Here is a 17,819-nt window from a genome sequence, read left to right as displayed (position 1 = left end):
TCAATGAGTGTCCTCTCAATAGAAATCTATAAAATGATTTTTTTTTAAGTGAAGTATCTGCCTCACAGCAAAATTTATGATGTTCCACTCGTATTTGCATAAGTCTAGAATTAAACTTGAAAGCTACTTATATGGTGTCGCCGTTTTGTAGGCGTTAAAAGTTGTTTGAGTGGGTATAAAAGAAAAATGATTCCCAGGACCTATCATAAATTTACTTTCAGGTAGGTCTACTTCAGACATGCTATCAGATATGCTATATTTTCCGGAAAATGCAGCATTACACATATTAAATATAAAAGTTTAAGAATCACGCAATTAATACAGTATATATGTACATGTATTTCATGTTTATATCTATTTCAGAAAACCATATTCCAGTTTGCTAAATATTCAGACAATGAATAGATTGGCTCATATGTTAAAAATTGTAAGGTGTCAACTACGATACATACATGTACATATTGAAGTCAGTATTCAGTCATTTATTTAGACCTATGTTAGGAAATATCAGTAAAGAGGAAGAAAAAACTAAATATACTTCAGTTATTCAACTTCCCCATCTAGATTTTTATAGCTGATAAGTGTGTCTGGTGGCGCAAATGTTTTGATATATGATTTATTATATAACGAATAAAGTCAAGTAGAACACTCAACGTTTTTTTGTTATCAAAAAATTGATGATATCAAATGCAAAAGCAAGATAACGCCTTTATTTAAACAAATGATAAATTATAAAATTCCAAAGATGTGTTTATAAAAGTGAAAGTCTTCAAACAATCTTTATTTTAATTGTCTATTTTCATTGTTTCTTAAATTAATATTAAAAATGTGGTCATTTGATAAAGTCAATCCAAGGATATATCGACTTCAAAGAAAAGGATCGACTTTGTCTCCAGTCTATATGCTCTGCTATAAAGTTTATACTGTAGAAGTCTTAAATTTCAAGTGTCTAAAATTTCACGGTTTGTTAGAAAGTTACCTTTCACGGTAGTTTCAATTTCGCAGAGAATCATTCATAAATATTCAGGTGCTATGCCTGTTTTTAGGAAGATATGAAGTGAAGTAATAAAAACGATGGTTTAAAGTTCGCGGAAAATTCTTAAATCGTGAACATAGTGAAATTAAAATTTCCGTAATGTTTTTCACTTCTACAGTATGTAGATCTACCTCATAACAGAGAGGGAGAGAATGAGAAATAATAATGAAAACAAGCCGTAGTTAATTATAACTTTGACTTGTAAAACTTAACACAAGCTTTACTGTATTAAACAGGTAGCTTGTTAAACTCCTAAACACTTGATTAAAACGGGACACAAGTCGTGGTCATTTATAACACTGACTTGTTAAACCTACGCAAGCTTTACTGTATTAAACGGATTCAGCTTGTAAATACTACGGGCCAAATACGATAAGTCCGGTAATCTTTATTAAGTTAAAAGTAAAGTGAAATTAAATTCCGAAATTCTCTAATGAAAAATTCTATGAAAAATTCGAAAGAAAAATTTACGTATCTAGAAAAATAAAATTACTGAATCTAAACAAAATAAAAATTGACATTCGTTGAATTAATCAACTTTAGTCATCATAAAAGAGAAAGATAGCAAACGTATAACTTTTGTTACGTAGTTTGCCGTAAAATAAAATTTAAATAAATGTAGAGTAAAATTGTAAAATAAAATAACCCTAGATAAATTAATTACTGAAGAGAACTACTCAGTCATAGACTGTTGAGTTCTTAAACTACCGATCACGGACAATAGTATTTTACTATTTAATGTCCTTCACGGTTAAATCCTATCCTAACTAAATAAATGAAAAATTAAATAAATTCCTAATTTAAATAAAAGATAGACAAAATTAAAAGTTAAAATAAAATCCTAACAAAAATCTACAAGCTCCGTAAAACGGACCTACCAAATCAAAATAAGCAGAAGAGTGACTAGAATTTCTCAGCGTCTAACTTTTATATGACTCAAGGACAGAAAATGACGGGAAAAGACGGAAAATGCTAGAAAAAGACGGAATTATTAATTATGAAATTTCATTGGATTAATAACTAATGATCAATTATATCGAGCAATCTGATTGGTCAAAAGTAAAGCATCACGACCTTTCACGTGAACAAGTGTTACCAAACATTCTATACAAATGCAAAATAATAATTTCTCACATATTATCAATTAAAACAAAATATGTTTCACAACAAATAATTTAAACAAAACATATTAAACTCAAAACAATATTTAGTTTGTAACAATCACTATTGCACTTGTAATATAATTTGTATTTCCCGCGTTTTGTCCCTATGCTTATTATACCCATAAGTCCTTGCAAAATAGCTTAGCCGACCAGAACAATTGAGGCCTGGTCATTCCCGGCAGAGAAGCGTAGCTGCAGACACGTTTCTGATTCGAAGCAGCTAGTATATGTACATAGCAGCAGTGCATGCAATATTTTGACACTGGCACGGAGACAGGTCCGTGATAAGTATTACTTATGATATTATTTGCTTTGTATATAGTTTTTTTTATGCAAATTTATTATTGAGTACAACTTCGTTCTTATTTCTGAACTTGGCCAGCTCTCACCATTTTACCTGTTGTTCACTCAGGTGTGACGGTTAGCGAGAGTGTTCGAGTGGCTGTTGTATTATATCGATAACGTTTAAAGTTCTCATTGTTAAATGTTCGCTATTTTCTTGTACTCAGTTTTGTTACTTTGTGTAGAATATTTTGTCCATTTAAATTTTGGTTTAAATGTCTGGGCGGAAGTCAATGACCGGAAGTTGAAAGTAAGGTGCGCCATATTGGCAATAATTTGTTTTTGACTTATGTTAACTGGTAACCATTATACTTAATACTTTTTGATTATTTTTATATTGAGAATGAATTGCCAAACATAGTGGTATTGCCAAACATATGTAGTGAAACATGTGACTTATTAATATGCATCATTGTAGCGTCGAAGATATTGGTACTGGATATTGGGTACATGCACTAAGCTGAGGGGATCGTCTGATCGTGGTGACACAGCGAAAGGTTCCTGGACTAAAGCCCGGAAGGAGGCTGTGTGTGTGATCAAGACTCGGTGATGGTGGACAGACACAGATAAGTCAAACCACGTAACGTGATAGTTCGTTAGATGAACACTAGTCAGGTTGGGCACACCCCCCCCATTTGGTTGATCCACTCCCGTTTAGTGGTCTATAGCCTAAATGGTATACATACATAACTGACCAAATGGTGGTCTTTTTTCTTCGCGCCAATATTGCATTAAATTAAGAGAAAGGCGCATTTGCACGAGCATCAGGAGATGATCTCGAACTCACCCTTAGACTATATAAGGCGATTCGCCCAACATTTCATGCGGCAATTTCGATAGCGGAGGCTGAGAATAGTACGTAGAAGTAAGTAGTACTGTTATTTTGACAACTTAATGCTATATAATTTAAATATACCTCTTAAATGTTGAAAAAATTTCCTGTGGGCTCTTTCTACAACTTTCATACTTTACAAATCAAAGCTTCTTATTGATCATGATCATCCAGAACCAATGAAAAGTCCCGTTATAATTAATTACAGCAGCTAAACGTTTGTACGGAACATCATTAGAGTACAAAATACATAGATTTTTTTATCTTGGCCATTAAAGTATAATGTATTTATAGATTTTAATCAGAGAATTTTCACAAATATTCTCTATTGTTGTATGATTTGTTTAGATATGCCATTTCCCAAGAAATGTAGCATTAAAACCCATGCAACAATTTGCAAGGACTCTGAACAAAGGACCCTTTTCAGAGTTCAGGGAAAAAAAGTGAGAAGTGAGATTATTGAAAAGTTAAAGGAAGAGGGGGAACTTAATCCCAAAGGAACCTACATCTGTGAAAGATGTATAAAGCATGCTGAGGTAAATTATAAATAAATTTTCCATATTATATCAGTCACGCAGGAATGAAAAGGGATAAAGTGGGGGGGGGGGGGGGGGGGGTATTAATATTTTCAAATGATTTTCATCCATGCATATATAGTAAAATGTTACATGAAAATGAATTTATATGAATTAAAAAACAAATTATATGAATAAACATTCAGAAATTAAAAATATACCCTCTCCTTTCCTTTTTTCCTTTAACGATTTGTTTTGTTTAAAAAAAAGACTACGATCATGCAATCTTCTCACAGGCAAGAATTGTCCCTAAAAGAAAAAAAGACACCATTGTTGCGGAGATGGTGCAAAAAATTGAGAATGGTGACATTGAAGAAGATGACTTGGAGATGATTATGTGTGCAATTGGTTCTTTTATTAATTTTTTTAATCATGTAAAAAAAAAATGATTACGTTTGGGTCGGCGGTACATCGTACCTGTTTCATTCAAATAATTACAGCGAACGCATATTAACAAATGAATTGCATGAAGTCGCACCTTTTTTTTTCTTTTTTACAGGAAGAAGAGAATCTTTAAAAGTTTTTGATGACAGTTTAGTTGCCGGTTCAATTTATAAAAATGATGACATGTTAAAACATTTTGATCCAGCTCGTAAGATTTTTATGCATTTCTAATAGTTTTTTTTTTTAAATTAAATTCATAAATAATATTACACTTTTCAAAAATAAATTTAATAAATTATTTTTTGGAACCTCTTCGTTTTCTTTTCATAGGCTACATGTCTGAGAGGAATGGTCCTCTTCTTGCCTTTTTAAAGGGGTTGATGCATGAGGGGGATTTCTATCAGAAGGAAAAAGCAGTGGTTATTAGCAATGCAGTGGACAGCGTTTACTACCTTGTAAACACAAAATTTGTTGCTCCACTTGCATTTGCTAAATCCCTTCTTATATACACTAAGACAGGTGTTTTTTTTTATTATTATTATTAATAATTTTACAATCACGCAATTAAATATTTTCTTCATAAATTTTAAAACATTTTGTTGTGATTTTATTAAATAAAAAAGAATTTTTTTATTTCCATCTCTATTTATAATTTATATTTATTTATTTACTTATATCGATTTGTTTATGTTATTAGGTAGCAAAGAAGGCGTCAATGTTGCTAGTGCTGCAACACCAAGCGGAAGCTATACATCTATACTAAACTGGCTAAAAGCCAACAGCCAAGAGAAAATAAAGATCCCCGATAATTCGGATGTTATATCTTTTTTTGATAACAACCAGGTTTTTAAAATTTTCTTTTACTTCAATTTTATTTTTCAAATTATTTTTTTTACACGTGTCATTATTTTTATTGTGACTTTTTAAATTTATCTTTAAAAAGGTGATTGGTAGAAAATGGCGGGTCAAGAACGATTTCAAGGCGGAGTCATCCGTTATCACATCTGTGGCTCATATGCAGCCCAGAAGTGATATTCAGAGAAACATGGAGCTTGCGCCTTCAAAGTGGCAGAGTTTCCATGTGCAGGCAAAGAAGGACTCTCTGGAAAAGTTGAAAGCGCAAGAAATATTATTTGAAAAAGATTTCAGTAAATCAAGGTAAACACTGAAGAGAGAGAGAGAGAGAGAGAGAGAGAGAGAGAGAGAGAGAGAGAGAGAGAGAGAGAGAGTGATATTTTCAAAATTTACTCGTTTATAATTACAAACTTTTATTTCAGACATGGATTTATTTCTAAGAGAATCAATGAGATAATCAAACAACAATCCAAAGAAGATGGATGGAAGGATCATGTCGACAAGAAAAAAGACCATCCACGGGAAATAGATCCCCCAAACGAGAGGTTAACGAGGATATATATATTTGAAACACAATCGATTGTAAAACAAATTTCATTTTTAATAAATGTTTTTTTATTATTATTCAGTTCACTTTCCAGGTGCGGATCCAGAATTTTTTCCAGTCAAAAAAAATATCTAACCCAGAAATTTCTTGACAAGCAAAAAGAAAATAAAACTTAACTCGCCCAAATTCAAAAACCTATTTCGTAGGGGGGGGGGGGGCTTCTATAATGCTTCAAACATTTGACCTTTCATATAAATTTAACACAAATTTGCGTTTGCCAGGGGGTCTGCGTTTTTCCGAGGGGGGTCCATGGTAATTTTTCTTCCTGTAGTGTATAAATTTAATAACCATGCAAATTCCTGGGGGGTCAGGTCCAGGGTGGTCCTGACATCGCCGCCCCTTCTATAGATCTGTGCATGATTTCCATTTACCACCACCCCACCCATTCACCTCCAACCTACAAAATGTAATACAGACTAAGATGGACACAAATTATATAAATCTAAAGATTAATTTCATTATTTTTAGATACACGTTCATTCCTAGCTGCCATGAAGCAGGGCCAAGCAAGGTTATTGCTGGAGAACCTATTTTTGAGAACCCTTGTTCGTATGAGGCTGTAGAGAAGGTTGTATAGTATTCCTTAATTTATATAAATACAAAAAAATAATAAATACATTAAAAAAATTTAATACATAAAATGTTCTATCTGGGAACAGGTGCTTGACCATCTCCTGGAGGAGGCAGAGGTTGGTACGACACGACATTGGACGGCAGTAGGATGTGACGGCCTCCCCTACGTTCTCGCCTCGAGGATCATCGAGGAGTTGTATATTTGCCCAACGTGTCGTATCCAATATGACGAAGACGAGTTCATTAACCATATTGAGACTTCAAAACATGCGAATGATTTAGAGGAAGGAAGGAAATATAGGAATATTTTAATGCTAGCAGGTGTTACTCTAATTTCAATTATAATGTGCAATAATATATCAACGATTTTTAATAAAATCAAAATTTGTGCAAATTCTAATTTTTTCTTAGGACATGGCCACTTTGAAATCAATATGACCAAGGCGCTTTTCAAACTCCTTTGGGATGTGTGCTTATTAATGGAGCTCGCAAAAATGCTGGGCTTCAAGAGTCCGAAGGCCCTTGCAGCATGCCAGGCTGCCCACGGTATAGAATTTATAAATTAAAAACAAATTTAAAATTGTATCATTTTTTGTGTGAAAAAAATGCATAAATGAATAAGCTCCATAAGCGTCGGAAGCAAATTGAAAGTGGGGGGAGGGGGGGGGGGCTAAACCAACAAAAAAGTAAACCCTTATTTTCATGCCTATATTATGTATATATTTTCAAAAAAAGGTACGGGGAGGCTAAGCCCCCCCCCCCACCCCCGGTTCCGACGCCTATGTGTTCTTCGCAAATCATAGTTATATTTTATATTGCAGATCACCATAAAAGCTGGCAAATTCTGGAAATATTCCTTTTTGCTATGTCTGGCGAGCTCCTTGTGCCCTATGTTCGCCAGGCATTGGAAAAAAAAGAAACGCCTTCCGTTGAAGAGTTTTTAGCTAGCAACAAGACCCCTAATGAAGCTTTGATGGCGAAGATTGTTTTTGACCACAGTCTGGCGCTTCATGTGTTTAGAGCAGGGGTACGACGTAACAACACCGACGTCATTCTCTGTTGCAGGTCCAAATTTTCACCTTTATTTTTCGGACTAAATATGCCATTTGATATGGAAGCATTCATCAGAGACTCTTTAATTCGGATACAGTGCCCTCCTACAGTCAACGAATTTATCAGAAAAAATGAGGCATACACTGTAACTGGTCATGAGAGCAAAGGCGAAGGAGGGGACTTTGTTCTTGAGAACCTTAACAGAAAAAGTAAAGGCTTCATGCCCCCTGGCCTGCCAACCGACGAGAAATGGCTAACCATAAGCAGAAACATCGACAAATTAGACGAGGTAAAAATTATTTATATACACATCATGCATATAAATCCCAATGACGTAGCATCGTTTTAGAAGGGGGCAGCTGGAGAGAAAAAAATTAAAAGGGGGGGGGGTGTCCTAACTCCGAAATCTTTTTTTCCATTGTACATTTTTCTGTAATAAAAGGTTAAGTTTGGAAAAAAGTGCCCCCCCCCCCCATTCAACATGCCCAAATCCATTGCATCTAAGATGAAATGAAATTATTTAGAAATAGTTTTATATATACTTTATATTGTATCATTTTATTCATATTTTTCAGATCAGACTGAACATGCAGACAATTATGGGGCTGACAGAAAAAGACACAGAATATACATACGCATACGACATTACAGAAGAAATCACAGCATTCAGACAAATCATTAGGGAAAGTAAATATTTACAAAAACAATCGCTCACAACACTTTCAAATAAGCCTTTAGACAGTGCATTTTTACATTTCTCAGAACATGCACAAGATAACAAAGACTCGCATTACACACACATACAAACACATCCTCTCTCATCTAGACTTAAACACACACCTATCTTTATTTTTCAAGAACACAGAGAAAAACACACCAACATCGCAAACAAAACAAAAGCTGAAATATCTACACACATAGAGACACAGTTAGACACATTGAATTCACATACACTTAGCCAGAAATGGAAAAAAGTGAAAAACTTGAATTTCTTAAAGAACTCAATGAAATTAAGGAAGCTGAAAGCCAGAGCGAGTCAGATGTAGAATAAAGGTATGAATATTCATAATTTTTGCAAATTACTCGCTTGAAAAAAAAAATTAACTACCGAGCATTTATTTCTTTACACCTAAATGTTTAGGACAAAAATTTTTTTAATTTTTCAGAGCATTTTTTCGGAACGCAGTAACCCCCATGCACCAGGCATGCCTCCAGAAAGAGCAATCCTTTACTTCACAACCCACCCACAGCTTGCTCTCCGATAGAGATTCTCCACAGATCCGACAGCAAGACTCGTCAGCCGAATCTCCTCCGAGGGTTGATTCTGTCGTTTGGGTGCTGACCTCTTTGAAAGTGGGCGATGAAGCCGATGTAGGATGTGCAGAAGAAGTAGAGGGAGAAGATGGCAAAGTAGGTGATGCAGGGGCAGATGAAGAAGCAGAGGGTGACGCACAGGACATTGAAGTTTCAATAGTCGGGACCTTGTGTACATAATTATGTTATATTATTATTAATTTGTATTTTTTATTGTACATGTATATAAATTTAAGATTTACTTAAATTAAACGGATAGATGACAGGGTTTTTCACATTTGTACCTTTTTGAAATTTGGACTGGAATATTCATACACAATTCCTGAAGCAGGTGCCCTCACTGTGAGTGAAACCTGTGCTGAAGTTGCTGTATATATATCTTGAACCTGTGCCATGTTAAAAATCTTTTAAAACTATGACATCTTTAAGAATGTACATATTTGTTACTTTAATGATATTTTTTTTAAAAATTTGATATAACTCTTTAAAAACTTTGAATGCATGTTCATAAATATATGCTTTTTTTTGTTTTTTGTTTGTTTGTTTGTTTGTTTTTTTTTTACATTTTCAATGATTTTTATGATTCCATTACCATGATTATTAAAGAGTTATTAATCAAAATTTCGGTGCGTTTTTTTAATTAGGCGGTTAGTAACAAAGCTGGAATTAAAACAAGTGTTTCTGATCGTGTAATTATGTAATATAAGATGTCTTGAACATGCTTTTGAATGAATACACACCTTTTCAAGAAGTGTATCCTTTCGTTTGTTGAAGGAGCGTATCATCTTTTTCTGGTCTGTTAAGACTTTGGTGGGGTCCTTCTTCTTTTTAATTTGTCTTAAAATGGTTACTTTGCCACCTCTTGTAGTTTTTTTCTACACAATATGAAAAAAATGAATAGAGAATGCATTTATTGAAAATTTACACAAACGACGCTCCGTATTAAAGTTTGAGCTTTCGACCGAAGTTTATATAGATCAAGAGATTTCATTGGCTACAATTGTTTTGAAGTAACCCGGATAATTGGAATCGAAAGTAGAATGTTTGGAGAAGGGGCTCCTCATGTGAATTTTGAAGCATTTGGATTAATTGTAAGGTAATATTATGCAAAAATAATGGCCATAATCAGGATTTTACTTAGCATACCTGAAATTTGCACACCCAGGCGCACAAATTTCCACATGCAATGTTCCATATTTTTATGTTTAAAGACACGAGGGAACCTAAATTACTTACCACTCCTGTCATCTTAGTGCGCCGAGTTAAAAAGCAGGTGTAAATCGAAAAACACGAAAAGTAACTCCCATTTGGTCAGTTAACAATGTATACGATTTGGTTGATTGACCACCAAACGGGAGTGGATCAACCAAATGGGGGTGTGTGCCCAACCTGCTAGTGGCAAACCTGACATGCATGGTTTTATGTATATGATGATCATGATGATGATGGTGATGATGACGATGAGGATGATGATCGATGATACGGAGACGATCACTACATTGGGAAACGTTTGGCATTAATTCAATAATTGAAACATTGATTGATAACTGAGATATATACCCGGGGTAGATGTGTCGTTGATTGTTAATTGGTTACCAAGATAATTGTTTTTTTTTGTTAACTGTTTAATAGTGAGTAAGGGGTGTGGATCAGAGTGCGGTAGATGGTGTGAGGTTTTTGCTATTATTATTATTTTTTTTTGTAAATAAATTTATTAAACTTATTGAACTTGTGTGATTCTTGGAGAAAGCCAGCTTGACCACGTGACATAATTCATCTCAAAATACATTCATTCGTAACCATTTATACTCAATAAATTTATCGACTATACAATCAATAGGAGAACAATTTATCGAATAGATTAACACGTTTCTAAACCGGAAGTACATCGTATAGAAGAGTTCCAAAACTGTCAAACATGTGCCAAAAGAAGTTTAGACTGTTTACAGGTACCAAATCAATTAAGTAACACTAAACAAACAACAATCACATACTTTTACGCACAGTAATAAGTTGCTATATATACGTAAGTTATAATCTACAAATGACCCACTTTACAAATCTCCTGTCAAACTCTAATTCAGTTCGAATTATCTCTGTCATGTTTACATTGCCAACATACTATGATACTACAATTTACTCTTGATTTCAAGTATTTATAAATACAATTACATAACTTAGGTACAACTTTGCGAACAGCACATTCATAGTAAAACAAAATAAAACTTCTTGAATAAACAAACTTCATCAACCCGCTCCAAATCACTATAAAGCATGATAGCATATTACAGACATTGACTCTATTTGATAGAAAAATCAACCCGCTCCAAGCTCACACAATTACAGTAAAGTATTACAGTCATTGACTCAGCATGAATAAACACTATATTGTGGATTAAATAATCAACCCGCTCCAAGCTCACACAATTACAGTAAAATATTACAGTCATTGACTCAGCATGAATAAACACTATATTGTGGATTAAACAATGAATGTCATATACCCTAACTACATTACATAAAAATTAAAAAGGGGGGGTCACATACACAACAATTGGATAATTTGATAAACCACATAGAATCTATAAAAAATCTTTTGTACAAATGATATCCATGAGTTTTTCATTTCCTCTTTATCATGTTGTTTATGTAAATACATATATACTATTCTAGACAATTTGTTTTCTTTTTCATTCACAAGTTTTGCCCAATATTTTATCATTCTTGAGTAAATATTTATGTGTAATGGAAACCTTCCAGTTTCTCCATAAATCATATAACTTGGGAGTGCTACTTTTCAAATTCATATATGTTTTAAATAATTAAAATGTACTCGTTCAATAATATCGATATGTGACTCGCCATGAGATTTTTGGCCCAAATGCGGCAAAACGTAATAATGAAAAAAACGTCACAATCAACGTTTACAAAAAAGCGTGAATTTCGCGCACTTGTTAAAATAATTGCAGGATGAATTTAAATTGTGTAATGTTTAAAGACTTTTTTATATAAATAAAAATAATAAGAAAATCGATCTTATTTTGATTTAAATATTATTGAAAGTTTTCGAGGGAAAAAATCGAGATTATTTAGAGTTATTCCCCGTAAGACTAACTCTTCTTTAGTTTCCGAGTTGTTGGTGTAAACAATCATGGCGTCTCGAGAAATGAGGGAGATTTAAACTGAATAGAATCGCCGGAATGGAAAGCTGCAGCCAACTAAGCCAGTCAAGTGCAGTTTCTAATGCAAGTACAATCCCCCCGGAAATAGTAGAAAACGAAGATGAAGAATTTGTAAACGAAATAAATCGAGTGAATGACCTATATTTTGGAAACTTGTCAAACACATCGGATGTCGACCCGGAATATCACTCTGATAACGCAGAGAGCTCTGACGAAAATGAAAGCGATGGAGAAATAGGAGATCGAGAAAATTTAGTACCAATAGAGCAGAGTGAGGTAGATAAGAATGAAATTGACCAATTTCAAAAGTTTAATTCTAAAACATGCGGTTGTTCTCGACTCTACGGAAAACCATGTAGTGAGGTCGTCGATTTAGAATCTTTGCTTGAATACAGAAACACGTGCCTGGAAATGAACAAGGAGGAACTAGATATGATGATCAAAGTGCAATTATTTCACCATCGGCGAAATGACAAAGTTACTAGTGCAAAGAAACATAGATCAAAAGAAAGGGAGAGAATTAGACAAGAATATTTTTTTAATGGACATCAAGTGTGTAGAGAAACATTTGCGTTTTGCCATGGAGTTTATAGGAAGACGGTGGACGCGCTTGCTCGTTCCCTTGATAAGGATGGACTCGCTCCTAGAATTCATGGAAACATTGGTAAACATCCAAAGCATGCCCTCACTGTAAATGATGTTCAATCTGTAAAAGATTTTCTAACATCTTATGGAAACAAGTTTGGTTTACCGTTACCAGGAAGACTGCCAAACTACAGAGATTGTAGAGCTATAGTGTTGCCCTCTGATAAGACCAAGGCTGATATACATCAGGACTATTTGTTAGCTGCAGAGAGTCTACATTTGAGAAAGATATGTTTGTCAGAATTTAAAAGAGTTTGGCTGAATATATGTCCACATGTTCTAATTAGCAAGCCTTCAACAGACCTATGTTATAAATGCCAATCCTATGCGAATATCCTGGTTCATGGTGGCATGATGACAGAAGAGGAAAAGGAGCAACATCTTGAGAAATACACAGCTCATGTTGAAAAATCAAAGATGCAGAGGGATTATTACAGAAGGCAATGTGAAGTTTCTAAAACTAGCTTTTCTGCTCTTCCAAATGAGAGAAAAACCAGAGGTAACAATTTATTATATGATTCAAGTAATATTGTTTGAAATTAGTTAATCATTTATGCATTAGTTCTGTTAAATTAGTGATTTTTCTTAATCAATTGGCTATTGATATTTTCCCTAGGTCAGCCCATCTGTTCTTTGGAGGGAACTCAACATTACAGTTTTGATTATGCCCAGCAAATACATTATCCACATTATGCGCAACAGGTTGGTCCTTTGTTCTTCAAAACCCCACGGAAATGCCAGTGTTTTGGAATCGGTTCAGAGGGTTCAGGTAATTTTTAGAACGTCAAACACAAGACTACAATAGTCTAATTGATTTTTTAGCATTACTCTTTTAGTTCAATGATAGAAAATAAAATTTATAGATTCATGTACAAGTTTACTACTACTAGTCTAACAAATTTAATTTATAAAACAGACTAGGCAGTGCATTTAATTGGCTAATACATGCAACCTGTAAATTTAGAATTACATTTTTAGAAATGCACCCTGTCATAAAAAAAATTGAAGTAAAAGAATAATTAACTTTTTCAGTGCAAACATTTTTTTGTGAACTTTTATCCAGGATCACAGATATTTTACTTGATTGATGAGTCTCAGCATTCTGGAAAGGGGGCAAACTCTGTTGCCAGTATGATTCACCACCATTTTCAACATAAAGGTTATGGAGAAATGAATTTACAACTCCATATGGACAACTGCACTGGTCAAAATAAAAACAACACTGTTATTGGGTATGTATTTCCAATCCAACTGTCTATATTTTAACTACCATTTGTGTGGATGGTATTTTTGCAAAATTAATACAATAGGTGTCTTCATGTCAAATACATCCATGTTTACATGTGGTACATGTAATGAAATACACTGGCAAAATTATTTTCAATTCATTTGTTCTCTTTGATTAGTTTAGTTTCATAATGAAGTTCTTTTAGAAGTGCATTTAGAGATCTTGTCTCTTTTGAATTTTATTTTAAAAGAATGTCTTGTAGATATGGGATGTGGCGAGTTATGACCGGCAGACATATGACCATTGAGTTTTCTCTGATGGAGGCAGGCCACACAAAGTTTCATCCCGACTGGCATTTTGGGCTCTGGAAGGTGAAATGGCGAGGAACAACTGCAGAGAATCTTGAGGAAGTGGCCAAATCCGTTGCTCATTCATCTAGGAATAACCATAATATTCCCCAGCTTGTAGAGGATCCCCAGTATCCAGTCATTTTCTATGACTGGAGCACGTTTCTCAAGCAGTACTTCAAGCCAATACCTCAACTCAAGCAGTATCATCATTTTCGGTATGCATTATATTGCCTGTGTTTTTTAGCAATTAATTTATTGGAGGTTGAGTTATCACAGAACAACAAATGCACAGAGAGGCATAGATAAGATCTTCAAGTATACTGTAGACATACTTTTTTCCACGCTGTCATAATTCTGTGGAATCTTGATTTTTGTTTAATCTGCAGGTAGAAAATCATGTGGATTTCTTAACTGTCCCTATATATACCTTACATGTTTATTAAGTATGCTTGGACAAATTTCCGTGAAAAATTTGTGACCGCGTACATACCGTAAATTAATACCATACGAAAAAAGTACTTCTATGGTATTATATTTTTTTTTCATTTTATCTAATTTGGTCTGAATTTCATGACTTTAGTAAAACCAGCAAATTTCAGACCAAAACATCAAAATTAATTTAGTATTTTTCTTTATACCTGATCATCTTATTAAATATATATATTTGGTGTTTGTTTGTCATATATTCTTTTATTTTCTTATGCTTGTATAATTTATCCCTCAATTAAAAATCTTTATGTTGTCAAATTAAAAAAATTACATGAACATGTATACAAAAAAAAAAAAAATCCCCAAAAGCAAACACCAAATACATCAGATTTAAGCCCATGTTGACAAATGCAAATTTTAAGTATAAGCATGATAAGGTTATGAAGAATTCTGTTAGCATTGAATTTTGAAAATTTTTGTATACATGTATGCTGCTAAAAACAGAACTGAAAAGAAATTCTTAACTAATTCTAACTGCCATGACTGTGCTCCTTCAATATCTTTTGCATTAAGCTGTCGATAAATATATTTAAAAAAAACAATATATGTTGGAAGATCTAACATCTTTGACTTTTGCAGCATGACACATGAACATCCTGGAGTAGTCCATCTACGAAAGTATGCTGGAGATGAAGAAATTACTGTCAACATCCTGAAACACAAAGATTTCAGGTTTCCAAACATGGATGCCTCTCTTCCAACTGTTATTAAAGCATGTGGCCTTGACGCACAGCGACAGTGGTATTTATACGACGAGGTGGCCCCATACTGTGCCAGTCATGAGGCATGTCCCCGCCCAAGTGTACCAAAACCATCAGCCATAAAAGTTGAACAGAAAGTGAAATTAGGAAGAGAAAATGTGCAAATGAACATTGTAACAAATCAATGTAATTTACATGCTGTCATGGATGTTAAGAGTTTGATTTTATCTAGTTCTTAAAACTGTTATATTCTGTTGTATTAATTTGATCAAACAATATGTGTTTCAGAATGAAATGACATCTATTTCAAATTGTGTTACTTCATTGCTTTTATGTAACTTTAAAGTCGCAGAAATCACCAATATCAGATAAAGCAAGATGTGTTCATGAAACACTATGTACCCAGTGGTCCCTAAGTTTGAAAAAACTATTTTTAGTATATAGGTCACAATCAAGGTGACAAGGTCATTAACCTTGGTGTCATTTGAAAAAACTTAATTTAGTGGAGTACGCATAGAAAGTATGAAGTTTCTATCTCGTATTGTTAAAGATGTATTGCAAAGGTTAAAAAAGACTATTTTTAGCAAATACAAGTAGGTCACAGTCAAGGTCACAAGGTCATTGGCCTTGGTGTCATTTGAAAGAGCTTGGTTACTGGAATATGCATACCAAATATGAGGTTTCTATCTCTCATGGTTCAAAAGTTATGGCAAAGGTTAACATTTAAAGATAGACAGGACAAAAACAGTATGCGCTCCTGATCTACCGATCCGGGCGCATAACAACCAATTAGTAAAGTCCAATTTTCTTGACAATGAATAGGGATATCAAAGAAAAAACAACAGATAGTTGTTACTGGGGGTCATCTCTACTAGATAGTATAAAAATCTCATTTTCTCTCAGGTACCTCATTTGGGCCAAAATTCTCATGGCTTGTCATATTTTCATAACCCTATTTTTCACAGCCATATAACAATACTGGTAAAACTACTTTATCAAACAAATTCAATTGACATTCGAAGGGGAGATTATATGCTTAATTTTACTATCACACCATACATCGCCTTTGGTGCTTGTTCGCTTAGGTGTTTTCTTGCTTTACACAACTAGCCTGTACGAGAAAATAAAATCCTCAAATAATTCAAATCCTTGACTACTTCTATGACACTGTATCTTGTTTTCTTTATATTCACACATAATTTTCATTTTTCACAATATTTGCAAAATTCATTTAATGCTCTCTAAAGATCTTCAGCAGTTTCCTCAAGAATTACAGTATCATCGGCATAAAATAAAACAAACAGTTTCATTTTGAAGCCAAAACGCATTGCAGCTCGTTTCAGTTTTTTTTTCTTTTCATTTCGACATTTCCTTTGTTCAATACAGCATATTAAAACAATGTTTTTATTTTGTTTTATAAAAAACAATGACATCATTTTATGTTCAACTTAAGATTAGAAAATGTAAAATTTTGCATTCTAAAATATTGATCGATTAGACGCTTTTTAGGTGCTTTTTAATGTGTTTGTCTTTTTCCATTCTAACAATATACACTTTAAAACGTGACGTTTAAACCTCAGTCACATTTCCAAAAACGACTAACGGCCGACGGGTTTTGAAGCAAAAATGGGATTCTTCGGATGACAGTCGTCAGTTCATCGGCCGTTGTCTTGGCCGATTTTGACCTATTTTTTTGTCGGCCGACCAATATCGTGTCCATCGGTCCAAGTTATAATTTTTCATGCGTCGGTGGCCGATTTCTTCAAGTGCAGTTATCCGTCGACCAAACTTCGATCATCGTCCAACCATCGGCTGTCAGTTTATTAAGTCGGTCGTCCGTCGTTGGACAATAAAGGTGTTGAAAATTTCGACCGACGGTTAAAATCAAACTGTAGCTCAGAGCTCGATGATTGTGAATATTTAACCTATTAATGATACATAACACAAACAAAATTTTGATGCATGGATTGATATAAATTTTTTGAACGGAGATAACATAAATAATTAATCCGTAAGATATAAAGAAATCTGAAGTATTCTTTGCTGCATTGATATGCACCATTTGTCGTTTTTATGCAATTCCATACAAATTTTACACACATTTTCAACATTGAGTCACAATTTTATAAGATTCTGCCACTTTGCCTTGCAAACATTACTCACTTCACCTATCTGAATATAGATCTATGAAAAAAAATATTGCTGATTTCTAAAGAAAAAAGATTTTTTGTGTTATTTATCCAAGTCATCGGTGTCCCTAGGAAATAATGTGACTGCTCCGTGTCGCCCGATACTGTGTCGGCCGATCCTGTTCTTTCAGCCGACAAGACCAGAAAAATTTAGTCGCGCGACCATCGGCTTAAATGTGACCTAGGCATTAGTTGTGACGCGGAGACACCCTTTATGTTTGAATCCAATTAAACAGTTTTTAGCTCACCTGAGCCGAAGGCTCAAGTGAGCTTTTCTGATCACATTTTGTCCGTCGTCCGT

At 34.0% G+C, this 17,819-nt stretch overlaps 2 protein-coding genes across 2 annotated transcripts; both read left to right on the top strand.

Moving 5' to 3' along the window:
• Positions 1 to 3,674: 3,674 nt before the first annotated feature.
• On the top strand, positions 3,675 to 6,933 carry LOC134270197 (uncharacterized). The gene is made up of 10 exons (XM_062752386.1): positions 3,675 to 3,909; positions 4,185 to 4,285; positions 4,448 to 4,540; positions 4,663 to 4,851; positions 5,030 to 5,175; positions 5,276 to 5,490; positions 5,610 to 5,732; positions 6,263 to 6,362; positions 6,454 to 6,688; positions 6,779 to 6,933. Exons 3-10 carry the CDS (start codon positions 4,516 to 4,518, stop codon positions 6,931 to 6,933), a joined length of 1,188 nt encoding a protein of 395 aa, XP_062608370.1. The 5' UTR covers positions 3,675 to 3,909; positions 4,185 to 4,285; positions 4,448 to 4,515.
• A 4,837-nt stretch (positions 6,934 to 11,770) lies between these two features.
• LOC134270194 (uncharacterized) lies at positions 11,771 to 15,568 on the top strand. Its single transcript, XM_062752383.1, has 5 exons — positions 11,771 to 13,060; positions 13,178 to 13,330; positions 13,625 to 13,793; positions 14,052 to 14,354; positions 15,208 to 15,568. The coding sequence occupies exons 1-5, from the start codon at positions 11,935 to 11,937 to the stop codon at positions 15,566 to 15,568; spliced, it is 2,112 nt and encodes a 703-aa protein (XP_062608367.1). The 5' UTR covers positions 11,771 to 11,934.
• The last annotated feature ends 2,251 nt before the right edge of the window (positions 15,569 to 17,819 follow it).

The sequence above is a fragment of the Saccostrea cucullata genome, unplaced genomic scaffold, assembly GCF_032062105.1.
Source record: "Saccostrea cucullata isolate Sc308-1 unplaced genomic scaffold, CSIRO_AGI_Scuc_v1 ctg4069, whole genome shotgun sequence".
Taxonomy (NCBI): Eukaryota; Metazoa; Mollusca; class Bivalvia; order Ostreida; family Ostreidae; genus Saccostrea; species Saccostrea cuccullata.
The sequence above is the reverse complement of the archived record's forward strand: the minus strand, read 5'-3'. Positions and strand labels throughout refer to the sequence as shown.